Genomic DNA, 22181 nt, shown 5'->3' on the forward strand with positions numbered 1-22181 from the left:
AATTTTAGCTTATAAATACCATGTGCTTAATCTTAGACCCGCTAACATGAACATCACATGATGTAGGAAATTTTAATTAATCTTCTATTCTGCATTATACAAGGATACCTGGCAAAAAATAAGACCTTTGTTCCTTAAAAGTTTATTTGCTCCTGTTGGTGCCTTTTCCTCTGGATGTATCTTGTCCAGAAAGATCTTGTTAGAGTTATCACAGATAATATTCTCAGAATAAGAACCTAAGGCTTTAAATATAATCATAAATGGGATCTACACTTTGGAAGGAAACAAACAAAAAAACCTACCCTGTTTCCACAAAGTAGACAAGGGAAAGTAAAACAGAACTGTGAGCTCATGAAAGTATTTTTGATATAAGGTTTTTAAGAAGGCATCAATGAATCTTTTTTTTTTTTTTTTTTTAAAGATTTTATTTATTTATTTGACAGAGAGAAATTACAAGTACACTGAGAGGCAGGCAGAGAGAGAGAGAAGGAAGCAGGCTCCCTGCTGAGCAGAGAGCCCGATGCGGGACTCGATCCCAGGACCCTGAGATCATGACCTGAGCCGAAGGCAGCGGCTTAACCCACTGAGCCACCCAGGCGCCCAAGAAGGCATCAATGAATCTTTAACAACCCTGCAGTACTATGAAGTTTGTAGTTTTTATACTTATGACTATGACAAGTACTCTTTTTAAAAAATCCAAATGTGTATTTATATATGGGGACAGGGCACATTTAAAGGTTAATTCTTATAAAAAGTTTAGTAATTTTTTAGGTTGGAGTATTTTTTTTTTTTAGTTGGGGTAGGTCACCCAATGAAGCTAAGTACACCAACCTGTATGCTGTATTAAACTTCATGGAAACTGAAATGTAGCTTGACGAAGTAGTGCAGATGTGCTTAATTCTCTCACCATCCATACCCTTTGCAAAAGGAAAAATGCTTTTGACACTTATTTCAATCCAAGGAATAATGCCCCCCTTTCCCTTCCCTATACCCAGAAATTTGAGTTATAGTATCATTTCTAAAAGTTAATTCTCTATATCCTTGTGGCTAGGGGCATTCTTATTAAAATTTCAGTATAAAAACATACCCTGAAGAATTTTATTGCTTGCATACATGATGGCATTGTAGATGCCATTATTACAAAAGTGGCTGGTGGCATTTTTCATTATTGAGTCCCACTTAAAACCTGGAGATAAGTCTGCACTACATTTCATACTTCATATACCAAATGGTAGACGTTCAGTAAAAGCAAAATTTAAGTTTAAAAAAATTGGAATGTTTTGTAATGAATAGCAGTTTTTATCAAAGTTTGGAGAAAGGGCACTTTGAAGATGACTTGGAAAGCACCAGATTAGGGAAAATAAAGAGTAAAACCTATATGGAATGTTGTTTTTAATTGGAAAGCAATCAATTGGTTTTTTATGTTCAATTTGTCATGCTGCTCAGGTGTCTCAGAAACCAAGACACATGATGGTTCTTGAAACCAATCACACTTTGATGTCTTTTGGTTTAGCTGAATGTTTACTAAATGCTTAAGAGTATTCCCTTGCCTTCCTCCAAGTAAAAGCACTAGTGACTCTTTATGAGAAACAGGTAAGCCTGCCTCAATGCTTCTCTTTGTGCTTGTCTAAAGAACACGGGGTGTGCCATGAAAGATGGTAACTGGATAACCAGAAATTCTCTTCTAGTACTATTATTTCTAATTTTTTAGAAAAATTAAAGATAATGGATAATGTTAAGGGCATGACAATATTCTTTTTACGTATTCTTTTGATAATCTAAATTAAATAACAATGATATTTACTGAGCCAAAACTTGAGTGTATCCATGTTACTCCCATTGCAGGATAACAATCTTCTCACTGTTCAAAATAGTTTTCAAAAACAATCTGGCCCATAAATCTTCTAAACTGGCCCTTATGTTTCCATTGCTCTATTCACAATTTACAAAAGTCATGTTCTCCTGATAATCCCTCTATGTCTTTATTGCTTCTCTTTTCTGGAGATTAAGAATGCCAATATATCACCTACAGCTATAGTGTAACCATCTCAAAAGCCACCTTGAATATATACTTTGTACATACACACACACCACCTCCCCGCATAGGATTCGCAACTAGAAAAGAGAAGTAATGTAACATTTCTTTCAGTGGGTCCCTGATGTGATAGGGCTTAAGAAGCTACACCTTTATCTTTTTCTGATTCCAAATATTTGGTTTAATGTTAATGATCATGGCTGAAATTCCTTTTATAGAGGAAGGCAATCTAATTTTGTCAGCCATAATTAGTTTACCTTCGCCTTTGGAGTGGGGGGAAAAAAGGAGAGACTTCAAATATTTCTTAAAATGACAGGCCTGAATAAATGTGTGGCTGTCTTAAATTCTGAGTGAATCCATTCTACACTTAAGATATAATTCTTGGGGCACCTTGGTGGCTCAGTGGGTTAAGCCTCTGCCTTCTGCTCAGGTCATGATCCCAGAGTCCTGGGATGGAGCCCCACGTTGGGCTCTCTGCTCTGAGGGGAGCCTGCTTCCTCCTCTCTCTCTCTGCCTGCCTCTCTGCCTACTTGTGATCTCTGTCTGTCAAAGAAATAAATAAAATCTTAAAAAAAAAAAAGACATAATTTTCAAAAGCCAAGATAGTGGGGTCATTCTTGTGGATTTCTAGCAGACTTAGGAATTTAAAAGTGATAATGTTTGGGGCTTAACAGGGTAAATGGGTAAAAAAATACCTAATCTGAGAAAAAGATTAACTTAAATAGCCAATTTTATGTGAGATCTTAATCACAACCACAATATAATGAAGAGCAGCCTTTGTGATAAATCATGTTTTGACTATTAAGAATTCCCCAAATGATGGGAAAAAATGCTCAGACTCTCTTCAAACATCTTGTACCTCCCAAACCTACCATTAAAATATTGCTTTTCATTACTGTGTTTTCCCCCTCCTTTTCTTCACTGAGGTGGTTTAAAGAGTTGAGCATAAACTCCCTCTAATTTCTATTTACCTGCCCCTCAAACACAGGTTAACACATGTGAATTTCATTTCCCATCTGATGAAGGCATAGGCCCACATAGTTATCTAAGTGTTAATTATGTATAATCCTCATTTAACCATGCTTAATAGCCTTACAGAATAGAAAAACATTACAATAAACACAGTTTCCATATGTCCCAGTTCTATATAAAGTCAGGTATCTTGTACAGTTTAGGTTTCTGTGAACATTTTTGCACATGCTGATATTAACTGCTGCAACAATTGCAGGACTGTGAAAGGTAAAATAACCTGTGTGACTTCGACCACCCCAGTGGCCAAATACTCAAGACTGAAGCATTAATTAAACTCTCATTATATATTTAAATAGGTATTATTAGCACCTTCAAAGAGAGGCACTGTTTTAAATAGGCACAGAACGAAAAAAATAGTACTTTAAAAATACTGTTGGAACTAATATATCCCATGCCACATAAATTACTGCTTTTTCTTATTATAAAAATATCAATACCCTTAGATGTCAATCAGTTAAACATAAAACACCAAAAACATTTCTGAAATTGTTCAAATCCAAGATAAAACATGCTTTATATTTAAAAAATAAATTAGAGACAAATATGAACCTAAAGCTGAAGAGAAAAGCATGTATAATATAATTATATCCATATTTAATACTATATACACATAATTGCTATATACTTGAGATAGTTTCTTCTTAGGAATATTTCTACAAAAACAAGTACTATCTTTTCTTAGTAAGTTGAAAGTTTGAATGTCAACAATTTGTCCTTTTTGTTTTAAGAGACCTTACATTGTTTATGCAGCTTGAGCTTTATAAACTAAATTAAATAAGTTAATAGCCTAAACTGTCCCTGTATTTTTTTTTTAATACCATGGATCTATTTTGGCAACATGGAGGTATATCTTTCAAACTGTTACAAGTCCTACCTGTGAGGGAGAAGACATGGAAGGACCTTAGATGCAAGTGGCCTATTCTAACCTGATAGTGATAGAATCCATTGATACCATCTTCTTCAAGACAAAAGTACATATGCAAGGAATAGCTCATTAAAAAATGCTCCATTTTCACATTATTTCAAACTTTTATCGGTAGAATGGCTCTGCACATCAGTTTCACTAAGGGTACAGAAACATAGGAAAATAGTCCCCCAAAAGATGCATTTATGAGCCTATATTTTCCAACATAAAGTGCTAAGAGATGAATAAGGAGGGCTGGGAATGTCTTGGGCTGTAAATCTTGAGACCTCCATGTCATGGATGGTCCTGGAGTTCAGCATTCTAATTTTTTCTTAGGTTCAGCATGATCATCCAAGGTGGCTGGATGCTTGTTGGGACCATCTGGTGTCTCACCTGTGACAGCTAAAAAGATGATTTTCAGCCACTTCTGTTTCAGTTCCTCACTGTCTGCAGCAAAGCTGTGCACAGACTTGGACTGGGTCAGTTTGAAACTGTGGGGCAGGTCTGCACTCTTTGGCAGATCGTCCACAACGTAGCCGAGGAGTGGAATGGTGGCCTGGGCTCGGACGTCCTAAGGAAAAAGAACATGGTACACAGGACTGTGAGATGTATTTGCTTGTTATCCATGGCCCTTTGTGATCTGGCTCCCACTAACCCTTTCCCTATTGCTGTTCCACAAAGACACATGCTATGAGCTCTCTGTGGACAGAGACTGGGATCCAATGCTTAGCATACTGCCCAGACATGAGGTCACTGAAAATGTTGGCTGAGTGAATTAATGAATGAGAGCAGATACCTCAATCAGCCAAGATTCACAGACCCTACACCCCACCCCCTGTGAAGGAGTCCATTTAGCTCTTCATTCAGATGAAAAGGGGAAAGAATAATAGTTATCTTACTCTACAAAACCACCAAACACTAATGATGATTTGATTACCGAACTGTTTTATTTGGTGATCCATTCATTCATGCATCAATTTATTTCAGGACAAGAAAAGGGTATAGGAAAAATAATGAAATAGAAGACACTATATACCTTGGTATTTTAAGTTTCTTTCATTTTTTTTTTTAAGATTTTATTTATTTATTTGAGAGAGAGAGAGGGTACAAGCAGGGAGAGCAGCTGAGGGAGAGGGTGAAGCAGGCTTCTGGCTGAGCAAGGAGTCCAATGCGGAACTTGATCCCAGGACCCTGGGATCTCTACCTGAGCTGAAGGCAGGTGCTTAACTGACTGAGCCAGCCAGTCAGTTTATTTCTAAAACATTTTTTTTTAACCAGCCTTTAATATGGATATAGGCTAAAATACAACAGGTACATTTAAGATTTTATCTATTTCCAGGCGAATGCAGGTGTTTTTCCACAGTGCCTGGTGCTGTTCTGGTTAGAAGCTAAACCTGCGTCTGTTACTCCTGCAGGTGTAGCTCAGGTTCATGTATACATGGTTCTTAGAAACTTGTTACTGGACGATGAAAATTTGAGGTTGACGTAAATTCCCTTTCCTCTCAAATTCCTTTCTTCTTCAGGTATCCATCCATTCAGGAAAAAAAAATAAAACAAAACCCAAACCTATAATTATTTCCCTTCACCAAACAGGCTCCTTCTCCTCCTTGGTTCTTCCTCTGCTTCACCCCTGCTTCCCATACCCCTTCCTAATCCAGCTAATCCTTTCTCAAATCACTGAATAGGAATGAGAGGGGGGAGAAGGCAAATGCTGCACAGGGTGAAGAAACTATGGGCTATATCTTAAAAAAAAAAAAAAAAAAAAAAAAAAAAAAAAAAAAAAAAAAGCTTAAAAAAATAGTTTAAGCTTGAATTTTAGTTCCTAATTATTGTTCAACTGTAATGAAAGACAATGCAACTGTCTGAGCTCTCTTGTTCTATGGAGTAGTAATGGAAGGATTTTGAGTTCAGTGTCTCTTCACCTCCGCCTGTGCCCCAGGACCCCCTTCAGAAAGATACCGGTCAGATACCTGGGGGGCACCGTACATGTACAGCACAAGAGGGTCTTGTTTGGGGATCACACACCAAGCTTTCTGCCAAGGTTTTGACTTCTCCATATACTGAAGAAAGCTGCACACTACACTGTTTCCAGATACTTCTGCTGATTCAATCTAGAAAAATATAATGGAAAGAGAGTGAGAGAGATAGAGAGAGAACACAAAATGAACCAGGCAGAGAAGTAATTCACCTTAAGGGAATAATCACAAAGTACAATACATTCATATAAAATTTCTCTTGGGAATGTCCAAAAAGGTTCATGGCAATGTTTATTTAAATACTCATCTAGATTTTTCATGAGCCAGGGAAAATATTCAAGTGAATTTTAACTCTTTGTAGCACCAGACCTGAAATTTAAATAAAGTTAAACATTCACTGACTGCTTGCTATGCACGCACATTTTTTAGTTCACTATGTGTATTATTTCATTTAATCCTTACACTGACAATAAGAAGATACCCCTTCTCTTATCTATGAGGTTCAGAGATGAAGTAACTGTCCCCAGGTCACACATTTAGGAACGGTATTGCTAGGCATTTGGGTCTGGATCCCGAGCCTGCCCTTTTACCACAATGCTATACCAGCTTCAACTGTGTAACAGTGCAACAGCAAAAAGGCAAATACTGACCAGCAAGTTTTGTCCTGGAATCTGAGATAATTTAAAAGTTCTGAAAATGGCAACAATTCTTTGTAGACTCATTTATAGTTTTCTGCTTTGTCTCCTGATACCTATATCTCTGGTTAAAAAAATACAAAAACAAAACCCTTGGACTAAATGATAGATTTTATTATGCACATTAGGGGAAGCGAGTGGTTTGTTTCTATTTTCAATTGCTCTAATCATTAGGGTAGTGCTACTCAATGCCCACTGAACAGTGCTAGTTCAGACTATTTTGCTACACCTTCAATATAAAACACAGAAAGTAAGAGTAAGCACTTAGAAACTTTTAGAGCAACTGGGCTTTGTGACAACACACAGGCAACATAATTATGTCACAAAAATATTGAGCTGTGGTGATTTGGAAATAAAACTAGCCCTTCATCACAGACAGTTTAAGAAGTAGTGGCTGGCAAACCAGGGCCCACCAGCCCACCACTTGTTTTTGTATGGCCTATGAGCTAAGAATAGTTTTTAAGGATGAACATTTAAAATTAATTTGACGACAGCGAACACTAACTCTGGACTCCAGTTAAACGAACTGCACTCTCCCCTACTCGCAACGAATTCCAGGCTTATTGCCATATTATAAAAAGTTATACTGGGGCGCCTGGGTGGCTCAGTGGGTTAAGCCGCTGCCTTCGGCTCAGGTCATGATCTCGGGGTCCTGGGATCGAGTCCCGCATCGGGCTCTCTGCTCAGCAGGGAGCCTGCTTCCCTCTCTCTCTCTGCCTGCTTCTCCGACTACTTGTGATTTCTCTCTGTCAAATAAATAAATAAAAAATCTTAAAAAAATAAAAAAAAAAAAAAAATAAAATAAAAAGTTATACTAAGTTATTACTAAATTTTGAATTCTTTCAAAAAATTGTGAAAATATTTTTTTTTCTTGTTATAGAAATAATATTCCGCTTTTCCTCTTGGCCTGAAAAGACTAAAATAGTTTCTCTCTGACCCTTTCTTTACTGGAGAAGTTTGTTGACTTTTGGTCTAGAGCACATAACAAACCCGCTGGCATGAAGCCAGTTTCAAATATGTGTGTACATGTGTGTGCATGTGCACATATATATATTATCTTGACCTCACATTATATATTTATTTGATTAAAAGGGTTAACCTGGTAACTTGTCCTCCCAATAAAGGTTTTTTGAGAAAACTACCTAGAGTTTTTTTATTTCATAGATACAGCCTGAAATTCATCCCTTAACACAAGTTATCTGACTCATTCCATTATGCCAGTTTCATCAGTTGCTGTGTTTAAGTCTCAAGGCTGTGCTCCTGGGAGCCAATGAAATGGGTCTCCACCTTCCTGCCGGAGAAAGCCTCATTTTGGTCTGCCTGTAAGCAACATATATACCCTAGAAGGATTCAGTTTTATACTTTTAGCTTGTCAGCCTATACTTTAACCTTCAATGGACACTTTTTCCAATGGATTCTTTTTCATTTAGCAGAAATGACCTTTGTAAGCTTACACTGTATAGATGCTCAATAAATGTTCATTGATTCTTAATAAATCATGGAAATTCTTTATAAACCAAGTGTGTCTCTGACTTTAGATATATTGGAGTCTGATCATGAGCCTATTATCCTTCACAGACCTTCCAGGCTATGTTGAACTTTCTGCCACAAAGGCCTTACTATATAATTTATTCCTTACATTAATGTCTTTTGAGTATAAAACTCATTTCAGATACAAGCTGAATTACAGTTCCCCGGCTTGGGAGGCTCTGACTTTAGTTTGAAAACATGAGTCAAATTCATTTGCAAGACATTTCAATAATATTTCAATGCAGTTACCAGATTAGTGTCACTGGCTATTAAATGATGCTTTTAATGCAGTAAGTTGGTAGATATTTTCAGGTAATAAATACTTTAATATGAATTCTAATAATTTCAGACAATGGCTTTTGAAGCCGATACGATAAAATTGACAGAGAAGCTTTTCTATTAAAAAATATACCATAAGTTAGGCACCGGAAGAGACAATTAATACTCTAATATTTGACTATAGCCATCTTCACAAAAGCATTATATTTCACTCTCAAATGCACGTGATTAAAATATAGCACTTGTCCCTCTTCTTTCTACACAACTGAGTATGATCCCCAAATTCAGCAAGATAGGACAAAAGTATGAATCTTGCTTGTTCTTCAAATTATTAAATATTAAGAGAAATAACAAAATATGCTTTTGTATTCTTCAGGGTTAAAAGACAATTCTACATTCCTTGCATAAAAATTTAAACATTACCAAACATTAAGTGTTCCATACCTCTAAAATTCCTTTTCTTTTTTTTTCTTCACTATCTGTGAATCCACTTATTATTTGATAACAGTCTTTACAAACTTTGTTTAATTTTCCACCATCGTACTCAAGTTGAGCTTTGTAATCAGAACACTTCCAACAAACCACCTTAAATTTAAAAAAGTGAATAATCAACGATTTGAGCAATAATCACAGTAATAATAAAAAGAAAGAATTAAATATTTAACACAAACTTATACTAGACTAAGAACGCCCTATGAACATCAGGAATATATACCATGGTATTGTAATTCTGTTGGTGACAGGCTCTACTTGTTCACCCTTGTCTGCCTCACTCTAAAGAAGGTCTTCAAAGGCTTGGTCCAGACGTTTACCCTTCATACTTTTGGATGTTTCATCAATATTTCCTCAAATGAACTAATAATCTTGATCTTCCCTGCCCTCAGATCTCTCCTGACTCATCCCACCCCTCCTAATAACCTTTTCCCTTCTAGTGCTGCCTATTGTAGAAAATAGCACAGCCATCTAACCAGTCAAGCCAAGTCAGAAACCTAGGAGTCATCGTCTTCAACATCTCCCTCTACTTTGCCCCATAGAGTCACCATATTACAAAGTCCTGCTGATTTTATCTTGATATTTTTTCAATCTGTCTATTTTTCTGCATCTTCCTTCCACATCCAAGTTATCAATGTCATAATTTGGACTATTAGGTCTCATGACTGGTCCTTGTAGCATGCTTACTGGGATTCTTAGCGGAGCATTCTCTAGCCTCTATTTTAATAATCCTCCAGGCTATTTTCCAAACAGCACCAGATGTTGTCTTAAACATGCTAATCTGATAGGTTTCTCCTCTTTTTAAAATCCTTACAGTTTTCCTTTTGCTCTTAAAGAACAGATTTATCCCCATGGCCTACCCCTCTTCCCCTCTGTATCCCCTGTGACACAGGCTTCTTAGAGCCCCTGAAGTGTCTCTCATCTCTGCTTCAGTGAATTAACTCTTGTTCATCCTTCAAATGTTGACTCAACTCTCACTTCCTCAAGATTCCTCTAACTTCCAGAATGGGGCACTATCTCTTGTCACTATGCTATGAAGTTCCTTACTCTTCTTGATATACTGATTCATTTTTAACCATATACTTGTACGATTATTCACAGTTTATGTTTGTAATTCTCACTAGGCTATAAGCTCTGTGAGAGATTGTCCTTGTATACTTTGCTCATAAGGCATCCCATGAACATTTACAGAGTGCCAACAAATGAGTACTGTGCAAATGCTTGCTATTTCTTAGTGAAAAGTATTTTGTTCTGATTATTACAGGATAACTGTTAGGGGGAAAAAAAAAAAAACCTTCCAGTTAAAAAAAATTATCTTCTTGGCCATAGCAACTTTTTAGTGGCTGTCTCCTGAGGCAAAAGAAACAAAAATAAAAATAAACCACTGGGGACTTCATCCAAATAAAAAGCTCCACAGTGAAGGAAACAATAAAAAAAACTAAAGGCAACCAAGTGAATGAGAGAAGATATTTGCAAATGTCATATCTGTTAAAGGATTTGTATTCAAGATGTACAAAACTTCTAAAACTCAAAAAATGAATAATCTAATTAAAAAATGGGCATAAGACATGAATAGACATTTTTCCAAAGACATACAGATGGCCAACAGACACATGAAAAGATGCTCATCATCAGGGAAACAAATCAAAACAATGATAAAATATCACCTTGCACCTGTCAGAATGGCTAACATAAACAATGCAAAGAAACAACAGGTTTTGGGGAGGATGTGGAGAAAGGAACCCTCCTGCACTACTGGTGGGAATGCAAACTGGTGCACCCATTGTAGGAAACAGTATGGAGGTTCCTCAAAAATTTAAAAATAGAACTACCCTATGGCCTAGCAATTATACTCAAAGATTACAAAAATATTAATTTAAACAGATATATGCATCCAATGTTTATAGGAGCATTATCTACAATAGCCAAACTATGGAAAGAGCCCAAATGTCCACTGACTGATGAATGCATAAAGATGATGTGGTGGTGTGTGCGCACACACGCGCACACACTCACTCCCTCTAGAATATTACTCAGGCATCAAAAAGAATGAAACCTTGCCATTTGCAATGACATAGATGGAGCTACAGAATATTATGCTAAGCAAAAGGAGTCAGAGAAAGACAAATATCACAGGATTTCACTCATATGTGGAATTTAAGAAACAAAACAAATAAGCATAGGGGAAAAAAAGAGAGAGAGGGCCACACCAAGAAACAGATTTTTAACTATAGCAAACAAACTGATCATGACCAGAGGGAGGTAGGGAAGGCACTTAACAGTGATGGGGAGTAAGGAGGGCACTTGCTGTAATGAGCACTGGGTGTTGTATGTAAGGGCTGAATCACTATACTGTGCACCTGAAACTAATACTACACTATATATTAACTGGAATTTAATTAAAATCTGTAAAAAAAAATTATCTTCTTGCTTCTAGAAGCGTATTTTCCCAATTTATAATAAACTATTTATGAACATATAAATATTAGTAAAACTTCATTTGGGTTCATAGCATGTAAATTCATGATAAAGAACTATTCATTGTTTTCTCAAAATTACAATGAAATTACTGTTGGATTTGGAATTAGACATGCCTGCATCTGCACATTCATATCAGCTACCACCTTATTTATTTCCAAGTCACATTATAGTATTTTGGTAATCCACATTCAAATACTCTTCTGCTTGTTTACTGAAGGTAAGACTACCAGTCAATGCCTGAAATCATTTCAAGCAAACTCAATGACAGATCAAAAAGTCTTAACGAGGAGGGTAAAAGTTGTTTGCTATCAAACTGAATTTGATCACAGAATTGTTTCACTGAGAGAAAACTCAGGAAAAAAAATGGAAGAATAAATCTGCAGTAAGAGAATAATCTAAAAGAACTATCAATGCGAACTGTTTTGCACTTTAGCATATTAGTAATATATTAAATCACAGCACTACAACGCCTACCCTTCTCTGTTTACTTGTCACTTTTTAGAAGAAAGTATATCACCTTCAGCTTGGTTTACAAGGCTATCCCAAACCTATTATCTCTTTCCTACTTCATTTCATGCCTTCTTCTTCCTCACGCTTTCTATATGAAACAACTCAAATCACTGAAAACCTGTCACCTGCCTTCTCTGGCCAGAGGTACTGAATTTTGTGAGAGAACCACCTTGCCAGTAAATGGACTGAGTGTCCCTTTACATGCATAACCATAAACCTCTAATGGGCACAGAGCAGTCCACACCTGTTCCTTGGGGACGCTCACTCCCCTGCCCAGAGACAACTATTTCATACTGAGCCCTCTTTCTTGACTCTTTCCCCCTCCACTCTTACGCCCTTTTCTTTCAGCCCATGACTCTTCCTCATACTTCAATGACAACACAGTTATCATTTTGCTGAAAATCTCCTACCACAAAATCAAAAACACACCCACATTTGCACCCATCATTACCTTTTTCTTTTTTGTTATAATGGAGGGAAGTCTCCTCTCCCAGCAGAAGCCTGAACTTCCACTTATGCTATTTACATTCCGTCTCTTGCTTTCTCAAGGACATCAACTCCTTTGGTTATTATTTACTGATAACTATTTCTTATGCCACAGTTCTACTTACTCATCGGGCTCCTGCCTCATGACCTCTGGCACCTCAAGAGCAGATCCAACCTTCTCCTATCTCAGGGCTTCTGACATAGAGTGCTACTCCACACCTTTCCCACCTCTCTTGGCATGGTTAGCTCCTTCTCACCCTCATCAGTTTAAATAACAACCTTCAGATAGGTCTTTATTTTTCTTTTCTTTATTATTATTTTCCTAATAAGGAGACAGGGAGAGGGGAGGGGCAGAGGGTGAGGAAGAGAGAGAATCTTAAGCAGGCTTTTTGCTGGGGCATGGAGCTGGACACAGGGCTTGATCTTATGACCCTGAAATCATGACCTGAGGTGAAATAAAGAGTCAGATGCTTAACTGAGCCATCCAGGTGCCCAAGGTCTTCATTTTTCTAAGTAAAAGTGGTTTTAAGTCCTCCTACATTATCATTATTTTCCATTCTAACCTCTTCATTGTCTCTTTATTGTTTTTATAGTAATTTGAAATGCTTGTCTATTTACTTGACTTTTGTTATTTTCTCCATTAGAATGTAAGATATGTGAAGAGGGGTATCATTTTGCTTACCATTTTTCTCCAGGACCCAGCACAGTGCTTTGCAAATAGTCATCACCAAAATAAGTTTATCAATTAGGTGGCTGATTAATTAAATAACTTTTTTTTGTCTTTTCAAACTTGATGATTATATAACACCTATCTAGTTACTAGCAACCTTATGATCATTAAGAAATCTCACTTACATGTCCACATGCTCGACAATGATGCCTTCTTCTTGTCAGTGCATTGAAAGACTCTTTGCATTTCATACACATCGTTACTTCGTTATCTCGGATCCATCTTGGAGCTCTTTTCCCCAGCTCAGCAGTCTAAATAGGATCGAGTTTTAATAGAAAAAGCTGTCATTTCCATCTATGTATTTACTTATTTACTTATTTATTAAAAAGCACTTTGACAACACTGCTCATATCTTGCTTTGAAACTCAAGACCTAGGAAAAGAAATAAAAGGTGTAAAGAAGTTTAAGCACCACACAAAGGCACTCACTATTGTATTCATGTAAGAAAGAATGAGATTCTGTCTAAATAGCCAGGTTTGGCATTGCAAAGAGAAAAGGCAACATAAGCAAATGATTAGACAGATCTGCAACTGCAAAGAGAAAAGAACTTAAAGAATTCTTTTCAACTTACAGAAACTTCTGACTGCATGTCATTATCCTTTGCAATTGCATTTCTGAAGGTTTCATGCCTCTGATGGAAAGCATCAATGGTGTCTTGAAGAGCCTAAAATATAAAGGAGATTCAGAGCACACATTAAAATATCACATGCAAATTAATGAAAAATGCTTTATCAAACAAATGTCTGTGATGTAAGAATGATCTTAAAAATTAAATGACCTTGTTCTGATGACAATATGTGTACACTCTTATATGTGCATGTTTGTACACACAGACGAAGGTTACCAAAAAACAAAAATAAAAAAATAGATATATGGGTTACCTTAATCCATTCTTCTTTGTCTTGCTCAGAACTAAAACAAAACAAAATTCAAGTGAATACAGAACATTAATGAGTTACACCTCATGAATAAAACTATGCTTTAATGCTGTTCCAACTTTCTGGAAAATTCAGGGATGCCTAGGAAGGAGTTATAATAAAAATTAAACAGAATCGCTGGCAATCAAACTAATGCCTTTTTTTTTTTTTAAGAAAGTGGGTGGTACAGAGGGAGAGAGATCCTTTAAGCTGGGTGTGGAGCCCGACTGGGGGCCTGACACATGACCCTGAGATCTTGAACTGAGCCGAAATCAAGAGTCAGTGCTTAATCAACCGAGGTACCCAGGCATCCCTGAACAAATAAATTTTTTTAAACAGAGTTTTATTATCTTTAATTTTTGAAAAAGATCTTATTCATTTGAGAGAGAGCAAGCGAGCATGGGGGGGTGGAGACGGAGAAGCAGACTCCACGCTGAGCAGAGAGCCTGCTCTAGGGCTCTATATCAGGACCTGGAGATCATGACCTGAAAAGGAAGGTAGACACTTAACCACCTAGCCACCCAGGCACCCCTAAAACAGAGTTTTACACCACCCACTTTGCTGGGAGAGTTACATTTAGCTTCCACTAATAAATTGCCCTAATATTAAGTTTAACAACCATCATCTAGCTCAGTATGTTAGGTAATTGCAGATTTAGCATTGTACCAGATACACAACCAGTCTTCCAATTCACCTTTAAGAAAAAACAGGGGGCTTCTGAAGGCTACTGGTCACAAACCATCTTAGAAAATATTATAATTATCCTCTAGAATCTAAAACATCTTTGTAAGGCCTCAGGGAGCTATTTAACATTTCCTTTGATACACAATTTTGCTAGAAAGCTTTAGGCAATACCGTATTTAACCTATTACAGATAAAGCAAAGCAAACATTTTAGATGCTTATAGGAAGGAAGTTTCACAGGTTAATGGACTTACTTCAGTATTTAATACTTTCTATTGGGAAAAACTTTCCTTGACTATAGTCAAATCCATTTTCCTATTGAGGCAAATTTTATTTATTTCATCTCCCTTGCAGGTAGCTTATCCAGCTGGCTGCTGTCACAGAGTATATTAGAAAAGTCCCCATTTTAGTAGACTCTGGACAGAGCTAGATCTCTATGCTGGAGGAATTTGAAGAATGCCAAAAGCGGGCTCTGTTTATTTGCATGTGTTTGGTAGGCTAGGGCTAAGTTGGAGTTCCAGCCTGAAGGTCACATGCCTCACTCCCAGGTATCACATAGGGTGAGTCTGGCAGGAGTTTTGCTCCTATGACATCATCTACCTTTCATGCAAATTTCTTCGTGAGTGTCAAGATGTGCCAAGAATGCTGCTGGAATCCATGCCCTCAAATGGAAGAGTCTGCTTATTGTTCACCTGGGGAATCCTTGGACCAACAGCCTTGGTGGTGGGGGGCATTTAATCTTGTCCCTCAAAAGAGATTTCTCACTACTGCAGTCCCCTGCCTGGATAAAATGAGTTCCGCTGCTCTGGAAACACAGTTATTTCCTAGATGCGTCTAGCTTTTGAAATGCAAAGAAACTTGACAAGTCTTTAATGCTTTTTGTTCTACTTTCTCAAGTCATGCAGAATTTTTACTCCTCTAATTTACTTACTATTTTTTTATTCATTTAGCAATATAAAATAATTACATAAAAAGTCTATAAGACAGAATACTTAATATTCTTTTCAATATGAAAGAGGAAGCAGAGTTTAAAAGGTCAGTCTTCAGGCTGACTCATTTAGCAGGAAAAGCAGAACCCTTTTTTCACAGGTGGCTTCAGAAGAGAATGATCTTTAAATATCTCCAAATACATACTGAACTTTGGGTTCATGTAATCCCCATAACACTCTGATGTTCTGAGACTTTCAATGTTTGTCCTGATTCTTGAAAGAATCATAGACAAGATGAAAAGCAATCACTTAATTCATCTCTTCAATTCACTATATAATCATAAATATAACTGAGCAATGAGATTAGGGGAATAAGAAATTTAAGGAAAAATGACTATGTTTTCAATGCTAATTAAAATATATCCAATACTGCATATTGGAACTCTACAAAGTGATTACTGTCTGTACTTAAGAAAATTCATCAGGTAGCTGGGGTTTCCATTTACCCAACTCCCCCAAAAACCTTGATAATCTTTCTTTTGCTGTTTTAACACCTCTCCTGAATTTGCAGATTTGGAAGTATGCTGGATTTCAGAGCAGTGGTGTCTTAGTTCTTCTGCAATGAAGACTCCTCTGATGGTCAGAACTACTGATGCAACCTCCCTGTTGCCAGAACCAGTTGCTCAGTAAACCACGCACTGAGCAAGGACTCAGGTCAGGAGCCTCCAAACACAGCATACATAATATATTCTTCCCTTGGGCTTGGTGGTTGGAGCCCAAATCCCACCATAAGGTAGGAAAAGCATGCCATGCAAAGCCAAGTCCTCTACGCTTTTAACTTATGCTTGAAATGCCACCTTCTAGTCCTTAGTCCCTGGCAGCTAAGTAATGGCAGGTTCAGTATAGATTTTCTGTGGGAAACCAAAGGGCTACTTCTTCAAACTGTACCAGCCTGCCCTATTTCCCTTCACTGTTATTTCACCAATTCCCTGATTCCCTGGGCAGATTTCTGCTAAAATGAATTATTCTCCTTTAAAAGTCTGAACTTCAAACTTCGACACAATTACTACGTACAAATATCCAGGATGAGCTCATCTAGGCAGCCATATGCTATTGGTGTAAGAGAACAAAAAGGAACAGAAGTGCTGAGTCTCCAGATTCTCGGATATCAGAACCATCCGAGAGTCAGGATTGGTACTTAACCCCCCGATCTGTGTGACCTTCTGAAGGTTCCCAAATCGCACCATGATAAGACTTTGTAGGAGAGATGGAAGGCAGTCTTCTCAGGCAGATATTTCAAAACCTGACAGCACTCTATCGTTCAGAGGTTTACACACAAGGTAGCTATAAGCCATTGTATCTCATAGTTTTTTCTTTCCAAATCTGTTTATGTTAAGCAGATGGGTGCCAGAACCCCCATCCTTATTCCCAACTCAACAAAGCTTGTATGAAGCATGCCTTCCAGAAGTCCTGGTTTCTAGAGGCCACTATAACCAAATGGCCCCCCTTCCTATATCCTCCAAATGTGGCAGGAGAATCATTACCTTTTATACTCTGCCTCTCTGATGCATCAACGAACATTGGCACCAAAAGGAAGGGTGGAGGGAGGAGTTGGGGGAGCACCCTTTCTTACAAGACTCAAAACTCTGGCTTGAACGCAACCACTTCATTCTGTGAGCACCTAGCAAATCTGAAGAGTCAATTTAATGTACTGAATTCTTACTGTCTGAAAACTACTCTCTAGGCACTAATGAAAGAATCAAAAGGGATAACATGATTCCTGCGTTTTAAGAGATTTTGTTTCTTTCCTTATGTCTATCCAGATTCCTAGAGGTCTATAGTATTCATTTGGGAAAGATCCTCAGAATTATTCGGTCCTACAACTCATTCTGATGCTTTTGGAAAGCTGTGTGATAGGAAGGCTTCTCTCACCTGGCTTGCAGTTCCAGTGTTCTCTCTTTCCCAGACACCTGGAAAGTGTGTGGATATTCTTCATTGTGAGTCTCCACAATTTTCATTCCATCGATGCCAACCCTGGTTCGAACTGTGAATTTAGAGCCCACCAAGCTGAATCTTGGTACGCAGTACAGCAACATGTTGTTGAACTGCAAGGACACAGGGCACACATCAGTAAATAGGAAAACAAGGAGGAAGGAAGCAACATGTATTACAAGTAGCCCTAGGGAATATCATGCCCTCTATGTGAGCAAGATTATTTAAACACTATATTGAGATTTTATGCTTGCATCAGAATTACCTTATTTTAACATTTATACTTCCCTTTATTGGTTCATAATATTTTATTGATATTTAAGTAAACAAATTATCATTTTATACTATGAAGAAAATAAGTTCAATTAAGTCCAACAACAATTTATAAAGAACTTTACATACACCAGGAATTGAAGTTCTCAACCATATAAGCTGAAGTCCTTAGGCAAGAAAATTTCTAATTGTCTACAATAGCTGGTAGAGGAAACAAGTATTATTTAACAATTATTTTGCCAGTGTGTTTAATATTAAGTTTTAAAAAACCCGTTATTATTTCAGAACATGTGGGATTAACACACTAAACCTTACGTAAAAAACTAAGTTACTGTTTTTTATTGGCCTACATCTTAAGAATTCATCATGTATGGATAGAAAAGTCATCTATTTTAGCAAAAAATTTTTAAAGATCTGCTTTACCAGTTCTTCTTTTAAAAAGAAGGACTTTATTTTGAAACTGAATCAAATTATGTATAATGCTCCATTTCTACTCAAGAATGAACCATCCTGAATGCAAGTTGGTGTAGCCACTTTGGAGAACAGTGTGGAGATTCCTCAAGAAATTAAAAATAGAGCTTCCCTATGACCCTGCAACTGGGTATTTACCCCAAAGATACAGATGTAGTGAAAAGAAGGGCCATCTGTACCCCAATGTTTATAGCAGCAATGGCCATGGTTGCCAAACTGTGGAAAGAACCAAGATGCCCTTCAACGGACGAATGGATAAGGAAGATGTGGTCCATATACACTATGGAGTATTATGCCTCCATCAGAAAGGATGAATACCCAACTTTTGTAGCAACATGGACAGGACTGGAAGAGATTATGCTGAGTGAAATAAGTCAAGCAGAGAGAGCCAATTATCTTATGGTTTCACTTATTTGTAGGGCATAACAAATAACATGGAGGACATGGGGAGATGGAGAGGAGAAGGGAGTTGAGGGAAATTGGAAGGGGAGGTGAACCATGATAGACTATGGACACTGAAAAACAACCTGAGGGTTTTGAGGGGGCGGGGAGTGGGGAGATGGGGGAACCAGGTGGTGGGTATTGGGGAGGGCACATATTGCATGGAGTACTGGGTGTGGTGCAAAAACAATGAATAGTTACGCTGAAAAGAAATAAAAAAAAAATGAACCACCCCTACTAATTAGGACCAAAGAGTAAGTTTGGGGAGACTTTTAATTCACTTTTGAAAATACTGAAACATGCAAAAGGAGCAAAGACTAAATATTTAGGTTAATTTGTAGGTGGATTCCTAAAGAAGGCCCATACTTCTACCTCCTTCATATTTATTGTTTCTGACACTGCTTCTAGAGTTACATATATTTTTCAAAGACAAGAACAACTGGGGACTTAAACTTTGTGCACTATGTAACCTTTCATGTCTCAGGATTACTATATATATGAAAGTCTTGGTCAGAGGATTAAATCCAGAAAAATGTCCTGTTCTGCTAGGTTCCATTTAGCTCCACAGAGTCATCAAGACAAGAGATGTGCATAGATTTCTAAAACATTTTGACTAGTTTAAGGGACACTGCCCACTGCACTCATTCTGAAAGCAGATTTCTCATCAGCTGTTCCTTGCACTCTATTTCCTGTAACCAAGTGTCATAAATTTATTTTCCACACTGAATAATGCAGAAATAAAAGGGTACTAAACACCCTGGAGCACATGCACCTCGGTACCACATTTCACATTTCCACTGCCAGCAGGGAACCCTAATGACCTACCATCAACTGTCCCCTGCATTCTAAGTGTGACAATCCCCAGCCTCATTGCAGTACATGGGATTCAGGGACTTGAAAACACTCAGAAAATCTTTCCTCCCCACCCCAGCTTGATTAAGACACGGCTTGCTGCTAACTGTTCCTGTTAACGCTTTTTTCCGATTTTTGTAGGAAGGCCTTCTCGGAAGGGGATTTGGTCAAGGCTGTGAACAGTGCACATGGAACTGCAAAGCAGCCACCAACAGGCACAAGGCTCGACTTTCTTTTTTCAAGATTTATTTATTTGACAGGGGGAGAGAGAGAGAGAGTGGGTAGGTGCAGAGACAGAGGGAGAGAGAATCTCAGAACGGCTCCACGCCCAGCACAGAGTCCAATGTGGGTCTCCATCTCACGACTTGAGATCATGACCCGAGACAAAATCAAGAGTCAGACACTTAATTGACTGAGTTACCCGGGGGCTCCAAGGCTCAACCTTCAAGATGGCAACTACCACCTCATGCTTCTGCAAACTGAGCGACAAATGTAATGCTGTGGCATAAAATTTCTGAGTTATCTACTACTTGTACTCAAGTTCACTTTATAAGGTTCAGCAAAGTCTTGTTATTTTACAGAAACAGTCCATGAATATGGAAGTTCTAGGCATGTGGTTTTTGTGGTGACACTCATACAAGATGACAGACTATCTTATAAATGATAGGTTTCTTTTTCCATTTTATGCTTGCAGGATTACACTTCCCCAATTACAGATGCTTCCTAAGTGGCACGTTACATTGTAAACTGTCAATAACTACTACATGTAAGGTTAATTTATTAACCTTACATAACTCCTATCACAATCTAATGCTAGACCATAAATACTCTTTTTCTTTTTCCTAGAGGTCAAAGTATGAGCTTAAGGACATAAAATATTGTTTACCAAGCCATAGATGTCCTCTGCTCCCTCTGTGAACCTTGCTGCTGTGGCAAAAGCCACCATCCCCTTCCGTGTGGGTTTCTGCTCAAAGAGGAACTCAGAGCAACTGCAGCACCAAGGAGATGGCCCTCCCTTTCAGTGCAGGAGACTGCTTTTTATCCATGGCCAGAAGGCGTGAGGAACGTGTGATCTCTGGCTGGTGGGGTAAGTTCTGAAAGTGGTAGCTAGAAGGCAGCCTTGATTTTATTAAAAGCACAGAGTCCCCCTTCCTCATCTCCAGTGGTCCTCAGCTACTTATTTCGAAAGTCTTGAAATATATGAAACAATTCAATGTTATGTTTCACCAGAGACAGTTTCATTAAAGTTTGCTTTAAAGTTTGTAAAAGTACATGATTGGAAAAAATTCCCAGTGCCTGCTCTTGTATTCAAAGTTTAAATGAGTCAAGGGGCAAAAAACCTAAAAGCTGCTAAGCAATAAGGAAATAAAGACCAGAACAACAAAGGGCCAAGAATAAAACCTCTTGGGCCATTTTATGGGATAATCCAGTGATTTTTTTTTTTTAAACTTTCAGATGTCAGGTGTGTGATTAATTGATTTAGTCAACAGAGTGTCCGGCAGTAACAGAAAAAAGCATGGTGTGGGGGCCAGCGAATGAGCAAACATGGGAGGCTCGGCTGAAAGCTGAAATCGGATTCTACATGCAATTGGGCTCTTTAGAGAAATGTGAGATCACCAGGGTAGGATACCCGAAAACTAGCCCTCATTTTCTAGAGACAGAAGGATTAAAATGGTACTTCTGAAGTTTCTACATACAAACAACCAAGATGCTCTATGGCAAGAAAAGTGTGTCGCGGAGAGGAAGCGTGTGTGACAAAGACAGAGCAAGGGTGGAGGTGGGCGGCATGCAGGGATTAGCAGAATGGACCTACAGACATGCTTCTAAGATGGTCTTCCCACGACCAATTCCGGGAACTCCTGCTCTACGCCTCCATCCTCCAGGGAGGCAACGGCAAAGAGAGGTTTAATAGCTTATAATAACTGGAACAAGATGGGTCCTTTCTTCAAAGTCACTATGGCTGTATTCCCCCAAGGCTCTTTGCCATCTGTCCTCCAAAGAGCTGCTTAATTTGGCTCTGCAACAAGGTATTCAACCTTAAACAATTTCCAGAAAAATTCTCAAATGTGAAAATTAAGCCCAGGCAATCGGTTAGACACAGAGCTAGAAGCTTAACTATTGAAACCGTAGTATAATCCAGAAGACAGGAAAGGAGCAGTACCAAAGCACCTAATGGAAGGGTAAAGGCAAAGGGAAGAGACATGAACTTCTATGCATTTTACCCAAAATAGTATATTAAGTATGTCTTTTTTGACATCTGTTTCTTGATGCTTTGACATCTTGGGGCTTTGCTGACAACAGGGGAACTTGTCCCTCTTAGGGTTACCCACTTCCTAGAAGTAGTAAATGACTCACCTACAGGCACGCCTTTCCTGTGGAAAGCAACCCATCCAGAGCCCACCCCCGCCGTCTTCTTTTGTAAGCCCTTACTGGGCCAGTATTCCCCTGCCAGGACCAGGTACCAGAGAGCAGC

At 38.1% G+C, this 22181-nt stretch overlaps 1 protein-coding gene across 6 annotated transcripts in view; it reads right to left on the reverse strand.

Moving 5' to 3' along the window:
* Positions 1–602: 602 nt before the first annotated feature.
* The window catches only part of FGD4 (FYVE, RhoGEF and PH domain containing 4), a 220422-nt gene continuing 198843 nt past the window's right edge, over positions 603–22181 (reverse strand). For all 6 annotated transcript variants that reach the window (XM_059185677.1, XM_059185676.1, XM_059185679.1 and 3 more), the window contains 7 exons: positions 17612–17784; positions 14032–14062; positions 13722–13814; positions 13276–13401; positions 8896–9036; positions 5942–6082; positions 603–4542 (listed from right to left, as the gene is read on the reverse strand). In XM_059185677.1, coding sequence (XP_059041660.1) covers positions 4285–4542; positions 5942–6082; positions 8896–9036; positions 13276–13401; positions 13722–13814; positions 14032–14062; positions 17612–17784 — 963 coding nt within the window. In that variant the 3' untranslated portion in view covers positions 603–4284. The remainder of the gene's footprint in view (positions 4543–5941; positions 6083–8895; positions 9037–13275; positions 13402–13721; positions 13815–14031; positions 14063–17611; positions 17785–22181) is intronic.

This window comes from Mustela lutreola, chromosome 8, assembly GCF_030435805.1.
Source record: "Mustela lutreola isolate mMusLut2 chromosome 8, mMusLut2.pri, whole genome shotgun sequence".
In the NCBI taxonomy this organism is placed as follows: Eukaryota; Metazoa; Chordata; class Mammalia; order Carnivora; family Mustelidae; genus Mustela; species Mustela lutreola.